General features: G+C 37.0%; 1 protein-coding gene across 1 annotated transcript; it reads left to right on the forward strand.

Moving 5' to 3' along the window:
• The first annotated feature begins 1,891 nt into the window (after nucleotides 1-1,891).
• On the forward strand, nucleotides 1,892-3,755 carry LOC125196849 (coatomer subunit zeta-1-like). Its single transcript, XM_048095509.2, has 6 exons — nucleotides 1,892-2,012; nucleotides 2,557-2,716; nucleotides 2,796-2,943; nucleotides 3,032-3,109; nucleotides 3,297-3,381; nucleotides 3,497-3,755. The coding sequence occupies exons 1-6, from the start codon at nucleotides 1,992-1,994 to the stop codon at nucleotides 3,554-3,556; spliced, it is 552 nt and encodes a 183-aa protein (XP_047951466.1). The 5' UTR covers nucleotides 1,892-1,991; the 3' UTR covers nucleotides 3,557-3,755.
• Nucleotides 3,756-14,759: the final 11,004 nt, after the last annotated feature.

Consider the following 14,759-nt stretch of genomic DNA (forward strand, 5'->3'; position numbering starts at 1 on the left):
GGCATTCATAATTGGGCGGAGGATGCGATCCCCTAAACCCTGCCTTATGCTCCGCCATATCAGCATTTTATCCTCCACTCCTTACACTTATAATGGGGCGGACTATAGCCCGCCATATAGTCCGTCCTAAGCATTTTATTTATTATTTGAATATTTAAACATTACAAAAATTGAAAAAAACAACTTCATTGATTGAAAGTTCAAATTACAGTATATCAATTAATTAGCAAGAATAAAAATATATTTTTTATGTTTGCAAATTCATTAATCCTATTTTTTATATTTGCAAATATATCAATTAGCAAGAATAAAAATATAAAAACACCACAAATTAAAGGCATATCCTATCGTCAGTATTTATTTTTTATTTTTTATATTTTATGCTTGCAAATATGAAAATCTTCGGAATTCGTTATTGAATTCAGAGTGAAATTGAGATGGGGAAGAGAGTGGAGTGAAAGGTGTAAAATGAAGTAAAAAAATAGTGATATACATATAGAAGAAAATACAAAAAAAATAAATAAAAAATGTGTGCATTGTCCGGCCCATCCTCCGTACCCCCAACAATGGAGCGGAGGATAGGCCGGAGGATGCATCCTCCGTGCCATAGTCCGCGGACGATCTATCCTCCGTGGAGAATAATGTGTGCTTAGTCCGTGGTGCTGCAGTGGTGGACTAAGGGGCGGAGGATGCATCATCCATCGCATCCTCCGCCCCATTGTGGATGCTCTAATTCAAAATTGAGAACAATTCTTAACTGTTAGATAGGAAAATTTAGCGGTTGAAATAATGTAAACTAGATTATAATATAAATTTAAATAATAATTAAATAAAGTCAAAAGGTATCAATGTCAATTTATAAATATAAATATAGTTGTTAAAACTAACTTATTTGTCTCTCTTTAAAATTATCTCAAAACTTTAAATTTACGTAACTCTCTCAATTTAATTTATATTTTTGCAAAAAATATATATCAAATTAAAGATAATTTTATAAGGATTCTAACGAGATCACAATTGCATATGTTCCAACGACGTTCGAATAATAAAATTTGATATTTTTTTTATCAATAAATGCATCAAACAATCTTAATATAATGCATGTACAATATCAATAAAATAATGTTGATATTTTCTGGTACTTGTGTTGAGATTCTCATGTCGCTGTATTGATATTTGTAACACACTATGTTGATATAAAACAACCCCGAAAATTATACTTCCTCTGTCCTACAAAAGATGTCACACTTGTGGGACGGCACAAGATTTTAGGAGGTTTTGTTTGGTGTGTTAAATGGAGAGAGAAAATATAATTTTTATATTCATGTGTGAGAGAAATTTTTCCAAAAAGGGAAATGTGACATCTTTTGTGGGATGGAGAGTAATATGTTAACTAAATGACGATCTTACCCCTTTGTTGATATTTTGTCTACTATTTATTGAAATTTGTAAGTTTTAATCTCATCAATTCATTTAAAAATCTAAGGATATAGAATTTGGTCTTAATTTTAGATTATGACGATGTAACTAATATAAAAGGAGCCTAACACATTAGAATAAAAGTAATAATTTAAATCACATAATTTTGGAAAATTATGGTCACCCATTAGATTTGAAACACATGATAATAAATCAAAGTTTCATTTATTTTTTGGGCAATTTTCGCATCCACATACAAAATGACATTTTTGGTACATCGTTTGGAACATCACCAAGATACATTGTTTTAGTACACGAACAAGACAACTGACAAAAAAATGAAATTTTTTTACTTAATTTGTTTTCAAATCTCAGGACCTTTTGGGTGTGAAATTTCAACCCATTGGGCTTATTAAAAGTCTCCTAATATTGGGCTTTTTATTGGCCCATAAAATAACTATGGCTTACGACACAAAATCATCAAATGTAACTGCAAAGCTTTCGTATTCCTTGATTTTTTTAGCTTTCAATCAAAATTTATCTCCGTAAAAATAATTTGATCGCTAGCAGCAATGGCCACATTTCTCAGTCATGTAAGTATCTTGCGTATTTCGTCAATTATCTGATCATTTTTCCGATCTGCAAGATCTGATCTCAATAAGAAAGAATTATGGTGGATTCATGTGATTTACGCTATTCAAATTAAGATTACTATGAAATTGATCATTTTCACTGCTCGTAGAATCAAACATTTTGATCGCACCTCGTTAATGGCGATTCTAGTTTGTGATAGATGGCTATAATTTCATTGGATGATTATTGTAAACTGTAAGCATGAACTATTTTGGTATTGTTTGATCTACGCAGCTGGAAACTGTATGTTGCGATTGGATGTATAAGTAGGAATTATTTGTGTGCGTGTGAATTGTATGATATCCATCATTTCCGGATTTGTTGGCATTGCTGTTTGTGTGCACAATTGAATGATTTCTAGCACATTCTTTTATTGTACTTATGAAATTTATTGTTCGTTGAAAATGCTGATAATTGATTTAACAATGCAAGTAGAAATTTTGGTGATTGGTTTAGTCGTTTTTGACATTGTTATGTGGTAGTGATGAGATCATTTGAATGTAGGAGACTTGCCCGACTATAAAAAACATACTTTTGCTGGATTCTGAGGGGAAGCGTGTTGCAGTTAAGTATTACTCAGATGAATGGCCTACAAATAGTGCTAAGCTTGCTTTCGAAAAATCTATTTTCTCAAAGACTCAAAAAACCAATGCTCGAACAGAAGGTACATTTCCGTCCCCTTTTAACACGCTGCACGAGCAGTGGCAGTGGTCTCGACTCCCTAACTCTTTTTGTTGGTGCAGCGGAGATAACAATGGTAGAGAACAACATCATCGTTTATAAGTTTGTCCAAGATCTGCACTTCTTTGTGACCGGGGGCGATGAAGAAAATGAGCTGATCCTAGCTACCGTTCTACAGGGATTCTTCGATGCAGTCACCCTACTCCTTAGGTTTATCTCTCAACACGTTTGAAATTGCTTTACATTTCTATCACGACTATCTGCTGAGTGGATTTTCTCATTCTGATCTGTGCTTTAGGAACAATGTCGACCAAAGAGAGGCACTTGAGAACTTGGATATGATTCTTCTGTGCCTAGATGAAATCGTGGATGGAGGGTAAACTATACCTCTCATTCATTTTTGACAAAAAATTCATTATGCTTGATTTTCATTCACTCTGTACATTTATTGCTTCATCAAACACATCCAAAACTTGATATATGTACAATGCCACTTGCTCATGATCAGCTTGTTCGTTTCAAGAGTGAAAATGTCGTTGCTGTTGATATATTTGTTCTTGCAGGATTATTCTCGAAACAGACGGTAGTATTATTGCTGGAAAAGTAGCAACCCATAGTATAGATGATGGTGCACCATTGTCAGAGCAGGTGATATCTCTATGCTCTTGATCTTAATATTTTTTGGTGAATATATGAGGGTGGAGTAATAACATACAATTTCATTTAAATGCATCTCTTGACATGATGATACACCTTGTTGCAGACGATATCTCAAGCTCTGGCCACTGCACGTGAGCATCTAACAAGATCTCTTCTGAAATGATTCAAAAGCAATCTCCCTTCACACTCTTTTAGAGTATGATATTCTGTTATACTGAAGTTTTTGGTGCTTATGATTTGTAGTTAGAGTACCATATAATAAATAATCTTTGGCCTTCAATACATAGTACAACGAAAATATCCAACTGCTTGTCTGAAATATATTGTGTAGAGAATGACATATACTACATCATGTTTGTTCATTTTGAGAAGAACAACCTCTTGTTCATGGGAGAGAAAAAACCTCTTGGTCATGGGAACTTTTAAATTTTGGTTTCGATAGTAAACATTTCTTACTTGATTAAATTCATTATTCACGAATTTTTTTTGTCTTCCTTCGATTCGCAAACATATTTTACAATAAGATATAGTAGTACTACCTCTCATAAACTTGCGTTTTTGGGTCATGATTATCTCACTATACTATACTGATAGTTAAATACCAAATTATTTTGTATGTTTAGTTAACCATTATGCCTAATATAATTTTCTCTCTTAATTTAAAGTGCTTAGTTATACATGTTCTTAAACATGTTTTCTACATGTTCTTATTGTTTAGGCAGCTAAGTGCTTAATAGTACTAAATCCCGCACAACTCCCTTTTTCATTCAAGGTTTTTGTAATTTCTCATTCATACTTAAATCTTATCGTAACATGGAGGGTATATTTATAGCTATTACCATAAACTCAAGAATCGAAAGCCCCAATTATTTGAATTTAGGATCGGTGTTTGGTTAGTGATTGAATTTCATGTATGCCTAAGTGTTAGTGTAAGATAGATGTATTAAGAACCTTACCGACCCGTCATCTAATCTCATCTCAGGGTAGTCATCTAATCTCATCTCAGGGTAAATGCGATGGGAGGAAGATGAAATAAGAACCCTAATCTATTAGGAGGACTGTATGTTTCTGATTTTAAATGAATTTTTATTTAAATAATTAAGGAATTAATTATGGAGAAAAAAAATTAGAAATAACAGTCTAATTTGGTCAAAATCGGGATTAAACTCGTTGACCATTAGTTTTTAACGGAACAGTTAGTCCAGGACCAAATGTGATCCGATTTAAAATGTTTAGGACCAAAAGTTCCAAAAAATAATGTTTAGGACCAAAATCATAAAATGAGCATATGTTCCGGACAAATTTTTGTCTTTACTCTAAGTTTTTTTGTTCATTTTCTTTACATGTTATTTTATTTTTTTTCTTCTTTTCTACTTTTAAGTATCATTTAAATATAATACATATACAATTATTTGTAAAATTTCACTACATATAGTATTTTCAATCTAATAATTCTATTAAATTAAAGACATAAATTAATGTTCCTAATTTACTAAGTTCATTTCAAAATTTTCTACTATCACTAATATTAGTCTATATGTTAAGGATGAACTCCTTAACTTTGATCAATTCCTCCGTGAAGTCACGGGAACGATTGCCCGACGATTAACAACGATAAGAACTAGGGTTTTGAGTTGTTGAAGAAAGTAAATTGCGTAAAAATATTTTATTCCGTAAGGTGTGAAATAAAATACACGCATATTTATATCTACGGACCCTAGAGTTGATTCGACCTACGATCCGAGAAAGAACCAACAAAGAAAACCCGGAAAGGAGCTTATAGTTCACTCGACGCTAAAATAATTGAAATTATAATAATAGTTCCCAAAATACTAATATTGAAAATCTAAATAAACAAAATAAAATAAGCAAATAGGTTCTTCACTTCAGTGAGTGGTGAAATCGGCAAAGTGGTCTGGTTGACGCCTCTGACGACGCGATCGGTCTTTGCCGATGGTTCTCTCTGGCTCCTTGCTGCTTCTACCTCCCTTATCCAAGTCACTCTCTTCCACCAACTGCTTTGGGCCTGTCTCCTTCAAGTGAACTGAGGCTTGTCTTGTAACTAGGGATGTCAATGTAGCCCGCAACCCGTGGGCCGGTCCGAATAGCCCGCCAAATTTACAGGGTTAAGGCTGAAAATTTCTAGCCCGATAAAATTACAGCCCGATTAGCCCGCACCCGATTAATCCGCAACCCGTTAGGGCTGGCCCGAAAACCTGTTAAAATTTCTATCATTCTATTTGTTTGACTCTAATTCGACACTTCATTGGTTATTTTATAATATAGATTACTAAAAACATAACTTTCAATTATATATACTCCCTCCGTTCCACGTTACTTGAGTCACTTCTTTTTCGTACTTGTTTTGAAAAAATAATAATAAATAGTTAAAGTGGAGAAAAAATAAAGTAACAAAGAGAATACTATAGTTAAGACTCTTCTCTACATTATTCTCTCTCTTACTTTTCTTTCTCTCCACTTTAACTATTTGTTATTATTTTTTCAAAACGAGTGCAAAAAAGAAATGACTCATGTAACGTGGGACAGAGGGAGTATTAAATATATAAATCATATATTAAATTTTTATTAACATAATAATAGATATATAAATTCGAAACTTCAAATTCACTAAAAAATATATTTAAATTTCTAAAACATGCTTTAAAATTTCTTGATGTTTATGTTTTATTGTGCATAAATCTCAAATATTAGTATTTAATCATGTTTATGTTTGAGTCTAAACATAATATCTCAAATTTATCATAATTAAATATTTTACATTTTATACATATAACTAATTTTCACCATTATTTATTGGATTGAACGCATGTTAATTTTATCGGTAGCAATCCGATTAGCCCGTTGGGCTAGCCCGAAACCCGAGCTTTTAGGGTTAGGGTTGAACTTTTATAACCCAAAAAAATCACAGCCCGATTAGCCCGTAACCGATTGACCCGCAACCCGAATAGGGTTTGCCCGAAACCCGGTGGGCTGGCCCGATTGACATTCCTACTTGTAACACTATATATATTGTATTTCCTTTTCTACTAGTTGCATATGATCAACGAGTTGCAATTTGAAACTCTAAGAGTATCCGCAATAGGGACGGAGGTCCCGGCGGACACTCCAAAAACACCTCCTGCCACGTCATAAGGACATCCCACAGCACTGCCATGTCATAAGGACATCCCACTGCACAATAGCGTACATCCCCAAGGACATCCCGGAGGACAAGAACAATAATAAAAATTCACAAATTCACAAATATGTAATTTACGGAATTAAAATTTCGACACGAATACGGAGAAAATGCAACCATTTTATTTTTAAAAAAAACATACATAATTAAATAAAACAAAATACATCCCAAAGCTTCAACACACGCGACCCCCATCTCACTCATCGTCGTCCCCGTGGCCAGTCCCGACGTCACTCCTGGGCAGGGGTGGGAGTCCCAAATCGCGCCTCATACTCTCGATGACCCCCTTCAGCATCTCTTGGTATAAGGGGTCAATCGCATCCCGCCACTTTTCTATGATGTCTATCATGCTCTGCTGCTACATGTGGGCGAGTTCGGGATTGGCCGGGCTAAGAGCTGCCAATTGGACCTCGTAGGACCCGCTGGCGCTTCCCCTAGCCATCCGCATTGCCGCCTTTGGCCCAACCGGGCAACGGCGACGGTAAAATGATGGAGGTGCCAGGATCTCTGCGGCGCCGTCGGTGAGGCCGCGGGAACCAGCACTACTGCATTACTCGCCAGAGGAGTTGAGCTTCGTTCGGTTCGGCCAGCCAGCTTCAACACCCGCACGAAACATGACGGACTCCTGCAGCACAACACAGACATCCCAATATTTGAAGATGCCGAACTTCTTCGACTTGTCGGGGTACCGCTGCATGGACAAACTCTTCACATCCTCCATGGATATGCCTCTGGTTGTCATGCGGACGTTGTTTCATAGATGTCGGCAAATCGGTTGATGGCCCTCCTCAGCCGCTCCCACTGTTTCCGGCATTGCTCTCCATTGTGAGGCTTCCGACCTGGCGGATAGAATTTGATGTAGTTCTGGCTAATGCGCCACCACATTCTGTCGATAGTCTAGTTAGCCCCGATATAGGGATCCTCGACTACACTGACCCAGGCCTTTGCCAGCGTGACGCACTCTACCTCGCTCTAGATGGTCCTTTTTCCCTCGTCGGCCTCCTCCTCTTCTCCCTCATTCCCCGTCCCCTCTCTCCTTTCGTCCCCTGCACGCGAGGACGATGTAGTGCCCTTGCCCTTGCCCTTCCGCTTCGACTTCTCTGCCGCCAGTGGTATCTCAGTGGGAGACTCCTTGACCGTAGATATCCCAACTCCTCAAAAGATAAAGTATCAATGCGGGTGAACTGAGTCTCCAGTGGAGTACTCTGGGAATCGCTTGACAATAAATCCATGTAGGGGCGATAGACATTGTCCCCAACTGATTGGGGGACCCCCACTCTGCTATCCCCCACAGCGGCAGGCATGCCCTGCATCATACTGGGCATCATCATCTATCTCATCCCGGGCATCATTCCCCTCATTCCGGCCGCCATTCCGGGCATCATTTCCCCTATCATCCCAGCTGCCATGCCCGTCATCCCTCCACTCACCCCGGGTATTTGGGGCACCATCCCACCTATCCAAGGGTACATATTATAGTATCCGCCCATCATCCCCGCCATTCCGGACATCATCCTGGGCATCCCTACACTTCCGCCGGCGTTTTCCCCACCTCCACAAGAGATCATCGGTGTTTGAAACGTGACATTTAATAAAAGCAAATGAGGAACCATTTCCAACTGTGGCAATTCAATCTAAAAGGTTAGAGCAACTTGTTGGCAATACATCTGATTCATGAACTCCCGCCGATGGGCATAAATAGGCAGTCCGTCGTCAAGCCTCCTGCATTCCCTCATCATAAACATATAAATCCTTCCATATTCAATCTTTCCACGTACAAATGGTAGAAATTGGAAATCGCGATCCTCCTTTTCCCCATCCTCCAAATACTCTTCAATAGACCTAATGCTACTTCTGAATTCCTCAATCCTGTTGGAGATAAAGGCACTCTCACCCACCAAAACCTTCTTCTTCTCACACAGCTCATTGAAAACTTGCAAGCTTGCCTTATACCTCATGACGCTAGAAATCCTTTACTTTCATCTTCCACAATAGCCAATTTCTTCATCCACTTCTCTACCAACACACCCTCATTCAATCCCTTCTGTTCTCAAGAAACAGCACCTTCAGCCGCTCGTTCAATTCCAGCCTATCCGACGGAACCTCGATGTTTGAAACAAGACAGGGCACCCAAACCCCTTATCGTCCAATTTCATCCCCACAACTGCACTATCGTCGCCAGAGTCTCACACCATTGCTCGTAATCGATTGAGGCGGAGATAGAATTCGACATGATGAAATTCAATCTCTTAGGCTGGAATTTCAATTTCTGAACTACGGCCTCGACGTCGGCCCGTTTGATGGCCCGCTGATGCTCGGGGCATAGCTGATCGAGGAAATTGGGCCGAGCTGGGGCGTTCCCAGGTGGGCATCTCCACTGCTGTTGCTGGTGAAGGCGGCAGAAGGGGGGCTCCTGGGCGGTTGACGAAGGGTGATGGGTGTCGTTGGATTTGTACATGATTTTGAGATGAACGGTGTGAAAAGCGCGTTGGGAAGAACATGGCTCACTCGTCTAGAGAGCGACAGAAAAAAAGAGAGAAGATGCAACTGGCGGAAAGTAGTATAGAAATACTCTTTGTTGTAGTAAGTGTTTTTCTTGAACAGTGTGATATCAATTTTCTGTGTTGACTTGAATTTGAAATTAGGCGGATGTATGGAGCCATGGAGGGGTGCAGAGAGAATGAGATGAAGGTTCTGCATTTTTCTGCTCTGCCAATAAGGACGATATGATGGGATTGGAAAGGAGAGGACTAGATGGAGGAGCAACGATGACACTTTTACACTAAATAAGTATGAAGTGTGAATTCTATCATTTGATTTTGCATTCCTCAATCGTCAAAGATGATGGACAGAATATATAGTACTCTTATATCTATGTTAATGGGTTTGGGCTTAGGCTTGGGCTTTTAGAGTTTAATGAAATTGGTGTGGAAATTCAATCTAAAAGGTTAGAGCAATCTGTTGGTAGTATATCTGCTTTATGATCTCCCGCCGATGGGCATGAATAGGCGGTCCATTGTCAAGCCTCCTGCATTCCCTCATCATCAACATACAAATCCTTCCCCATTCAATCTTTCCACGTACAAATGGTAGAAGTTGGAAATCGTGATCCTTCTTTTCCCCATCCTCCAAATACCCTTCAATGGACCTAATGCCACTTCTGAATTCCTCAATCCTGTTGGAGATAAAGGCACTTTCACCCACCAAAACCTCCTTCTTCTCACACAGCTCATTGAAAACCCGCAAGCTTGTCTTATTCCTCAAGACACTAGAAATCCTTTTACTTTCATCTTCTACAGTAGCCAATTTCTTCATCCACTTCTCCACCAACACACCCTCCTTCAATCCCTTCAATTTCTCAAGAAACAACACCTTTAGCCGATCGTTCAATTCCAGCCTATCTGACGGAACCTCGATGTTCGAAACAAGGCAGGCACAAAGCCAAACCCCTTATCGTCCAATTTCATCCCCTACAACTACACTATCGTTGCCAGAGTCTCGCACCATTGCTCGTAATCGAGTGAGGCGGTGATAGAATTCAACATGATAAAATTCGATCTCTACGGCTGGAATTTCAATTCCTGAACTATGGCCTCGGCGTCGGCCCGTTTGATGGCCCGCTGACGCTCGGGGCGTAGCTGAATGATGAAATTGGGCCGGGCTGGGGCGTTCCCAGGTGGGCATCTCCACTGCTGTTGCTGGTGAGGGTGGCAGAAGGGGGGCTCCTAGGCGGTTGACGAAGGGTGATGGCAACCGTTGGATTTGTACATGATTTTGAGATGAACGGTGTGAAAATTGCGTGTTGGGAAGAACAGGGCTCACTCGTCTAGAGAGCGACAGAAAAAGAGAGAGAAGATACAACTGGCGGGAAGTAGTATAGAAATACTCTGTGTTGTAGTAAGTTTTTTTCTTGAACACTGTGATATCAATTTTCTATGTTGACTTGAATTTGAAAGTAGGTGAATGTATGGAGCCATGGAGGGGTGCAGAGAGGACGAGATGAAGGTTCTGCATTTTCTATTGTGCCAATAAGGACAATATGGTGGATTGGAGAGGAGAGGACGACATGAAGGAGCAGCGATGACACAGTTACACTAAATAAGTATGAAGTGTGAATTCTATCATTTGATTTGCATTCATCAATCGTCAAAGATGATGCACAAAATATATAGTACTCTATATCTATTTTAATGGGTTTGGGTTTGGGCTTGGGCTTGGGATTGGGCTTTTAGGGTTTAATGAAATTGGTGATCTAGAATTAACTTGTGTCACACTTGTGCGATGCACATATATTAAATTTATTTTATATACATTCACATTTACAAAAATAACAATAATTATATTAGACTTAATACCAATACTTAGAGAACAGAATGAACTATTAGACTTGACGTCAATACATCAAAACAAAAAATACAATGAATTAATCAATACATTAATATACAACACAAATAAATCAAATAATCAACCATCCATTCTAAACCTAAATAAACTGCGCCTCCTTCAAAATTGCCAAAAAAAATTAAGCGACGACAAATGACAAATAGAAATACAAAACATCGCACCACCGACAGTATTACTCATCTTATCTTCATCATTTTACATTATCAATTTCAACTCAAAAGGATTCTCTACAACCGACTACACCTACAGCCTCCAACGTCACACATCATAACTAAATCAAAATCGACGACATTATGTCACCTATAAAATCTACATCTATGTATTCACAAAAATTTACTCATGACATTTCTATGAAATATTGAAGAAATCCTAACAAAACTAACCCCTATAAGATAATTAAACAAAGAAATAGTAAGATTCATATAACATGGTGCTCATTGACAAAATAATGTATTGTTTACGTCATTTTTATGTGTAGATAATGAAAGAAAAAGTCATACATTCGACTAGGGTGGCAAATCGTGCGTGTCGGGTCGTTATCGTGTCTACACGATAACGACACGAACACGATAACAACAAACACGAACACGGTCCGTTAAGAAAACTCCAAACACGAACACGAACACGACCCGCTACCCTTAGACACGAACACGACACGAACACAACACGAACCCATTAATGACACGAACCACTTCGGGTCAACACGATACGATAACAACACGTATTCGAAAGTGATTAAATACTTAAATAATTTAAATGAGATATGACCGTATGAGACTATGAGAGTCAATTTAATAAGTATTGAAAAATGAAAATAATAAGAATTAATAATAATAAAATATTATTTGTCAACGGATAACACGAACCCAATACGAACACGACACGAACACGTATTATTAACGGATTACACGAACCCGACATGAATACGTCACGAAATTTTCGTGTCCTTAACGGGTCGACCCGATAAGGACACGAACCCAATAAGCTCTGACCCAAACCCACTAATTTCGAGCCGGTTCGTGTCGTATTAACCTGTCGTGTCAAAAATTGTCAGCCCTACATTCGACATTGAAAAAATAATTCTTCCAAATATAACATGGATGCTTCCCCTTTTATAACCTTCATCTACAAAGATGAATATTAAATTTATCATCATTATAATAATGGATTAAAAACTGTAAAGCATTTATTAGTATTTATTTAATTTATTACCGATAATACTGGACTCAAAGAGTCATGAGGAAAATGTTAAGCACTACCTATTCTATTAATATTTTTCTTGAAAACGGATAAAAAACTCTAAAGCATTTATTTCTATTAACTTAATTTGTAACCAATAAGAGTAATTCTATTATGTAATGATAGTATTGATAAATGAGCATATTGTATAGAATAAAAATATTATAACAAGTTTAAAAATTATTTCAATGTACATATTGTACTTATACATATTGTAATATGGATTACCAGATTCAAATTTAATGTACATACATTTAACTCATATTAAGATTAGAATTTAGTTTATTTAAACAAATAACTTCATACATGCATTCAACATTATAAGTAATATAGTTAATGCTTTCTAAAATCACATTGAGTTTCATTCATAAGAGAAATGATCCCAATTTATACTTTCTATAATAATAAATAAAAACTTTTGTGCTAAAAATATGTACAAATTTTAGTCATTTAAAAGTGAAAACTCATTTAATGTTGAGCTTTAAAACAAAATATATAACTCTTGATATTCCAGTCCCTTTAGTTAAACTTTTCCCCAAATAATTGACAACTATCTTAATACCGCGCATCGTTATTTTACTAATTGAATGCGCAGTTGATCTTGATGTCGAATTTATCTGTCTATACCAAAAATACATAAATTGGAGTTTGAAATTTAAATTTACAAAATACGCATATTGACTTTTAATTTTACCAATCCTCCTCCAACAATCAATACAACCCAATGAAATAAATACAATCTTATTATAGGGCTAGAACTTAGAATAATAGAGAGATCAACACCTCTATTTCATCCACACACTTCTCTCTTCCTCAATTCTCCTTCCTTAAGACCTTAACAAAGCTTTTGTAAAACACGAATAAACAAATATTACTTTGTATACTTTGTTTGTCGTTGATATTTACATGTCACCCCAGTCGCAGTCAATTTCCTCTCCGGAACGTTGCAAAATACTAATGATTTTGGCTCCTTACTCGTGTTTTTATCGTTGCCAAAAAGCAGAAAGAGTCGGCTAAAGGAAAATGAGAAGATTACAGTAGATGAGAAAATGAGAAGATTACAGTAGATGAGAGAGATATCCATAGGAGAATGATGAAAGTTTATTCAATATAGTTTTTTTTTTTTTTCGTATCTCGACATTACATGAAAGGAAATACTGTTAGAGTTTGTATACTAGAAATCACGTTTCGAGTGATTGAATACTGTAAAACTCTTATTTTATTTTCCAAAGAATCAAACAGATTATTTTTGTCATAATGTTGTTATGTGTTACATTTAATGGATGTTAATACATGTTTAAATGTATAAGTTAACTTAACAAAGTCTAAGTCTTTGTTTTAGTAGATCGGTTGTGGGCGTCGTCCACTTTAAGGTAACACGGTCAGTTCTAAACAAAGAAAAAGATGAATTTCACAATTTAGATGGAATTTGACTATCCATCGAGAAAGGTTGCAATGTCAGTCCGCATATTTCTAAGCCTTACTGAAATAAGATGACATTGGTGTGGTATAGCACTGAACGGATCTAACAGCAAGACTTGTCCTTGGGCTATCTACTGAAAGGCGAGGTCTTGATAATATTTATTTCTTAATCAATGTAGGTTAGCATTGAGCATACGGTATTGATTATGAATTACTTTGACTTATCAAATGGTGCGGGTTTTTCGTAACCCAATGATCCTGATATATTGGGTAGTGGTGATCAATATCTAGTGGTGCTAGGATTGCTATTATATTGAATCGTGCGCGAGGTGAGTCTCGTTTGATAATGTCCTCAAGAGGAGCGCGAAACAAGGTTTTATTATTCGGAACCTAGCTAGTTAGAGTTTGATTACTCTATGAATAATAAATAAGCGTTTCATGCTAAGTCCACTCTTGGAATTAATAAGAAGTTAATTAATTAAGTCAATAGCAGACATTAATTAATTAATGGACATTTTAAACTTAAGTGCGGGAAATGAAAGTTAAACGGAAACCCGAATTACTTGTAATTTCGGATTTGGATGGGGAGAGTTCAATATTACTTCTGTAGTGGCTGCTCGTAATATTCCAATTATAACTTATATTAAATTGTGGGTTCAATTTAATTAGTAAAAAGTAAATTGGATGAGCCCATATCCAAAACCTTCCATAGATCCCTGTCTGGGCACAAAAGGAACTTAATATAAATAGGAGAATAAAGAGACAGAAATAACACAATTTTATTTCATAAAATTTTCGAAAATTTTCGGCCCCCTAGCTGAAGGAGATTTCGAATTCCTTTCTTATTCCCAAAAGGATTTCTTCTGTCTTCTTTATTTAAGTCCTGGTATTCTAGTAAGATCAGCCCACACTGATATTAGAATATATTTCTAATAGTTCGGGAACCAGAGAGAAGATTTGTGGTCTAGTATTCAAAGCATCACGTGGAGAAGGAGCTAGCCATCTTCAATTCTTTGGAGAATTAATTAGGTATTTTTCTGCTCCGTAGAAAAGCATGTTTTAGGTTTCAATATTCTTAAAGCATGATTAATTCAAGTTATGA

Source organism: Salvia hispanica, chromosome 4, assembly GCF_029641045.1.
Source record: "Salvia hispanica isolate PSC_SH4W2 chromosome 4, Shi_PSC_v1, whole genome shotgun sequence".
NCBI classification, from domain to species: domain Eukaryota; kingdom Viridiplantae; phylum Streptophyta; class Magnoliopsida; order Lamiales; family Lamiaceae; genus Salvia; species Salvia hispanica.

Coding starts and splice junctions, on each gene's coding strand:
- LOC125196849 (XM_048095509.2), top strand. CDS start 1,992: ATGGCCACATTTCTCAGTCAT. Junction 2,717..2,795: donor AACCAATGCTCGAACAGAAG/GTACATTTCCGT, acceptor TTGTTGGTGCAG/CGGAGATAACAATGGTAGAG. Junction 3,110..3,296: donor GATGAAATCGTGGATGGAGG/GTAAACTATACC, acceptor TTGTTCTTGCAG/GATTATTCTCGAAACAGACG.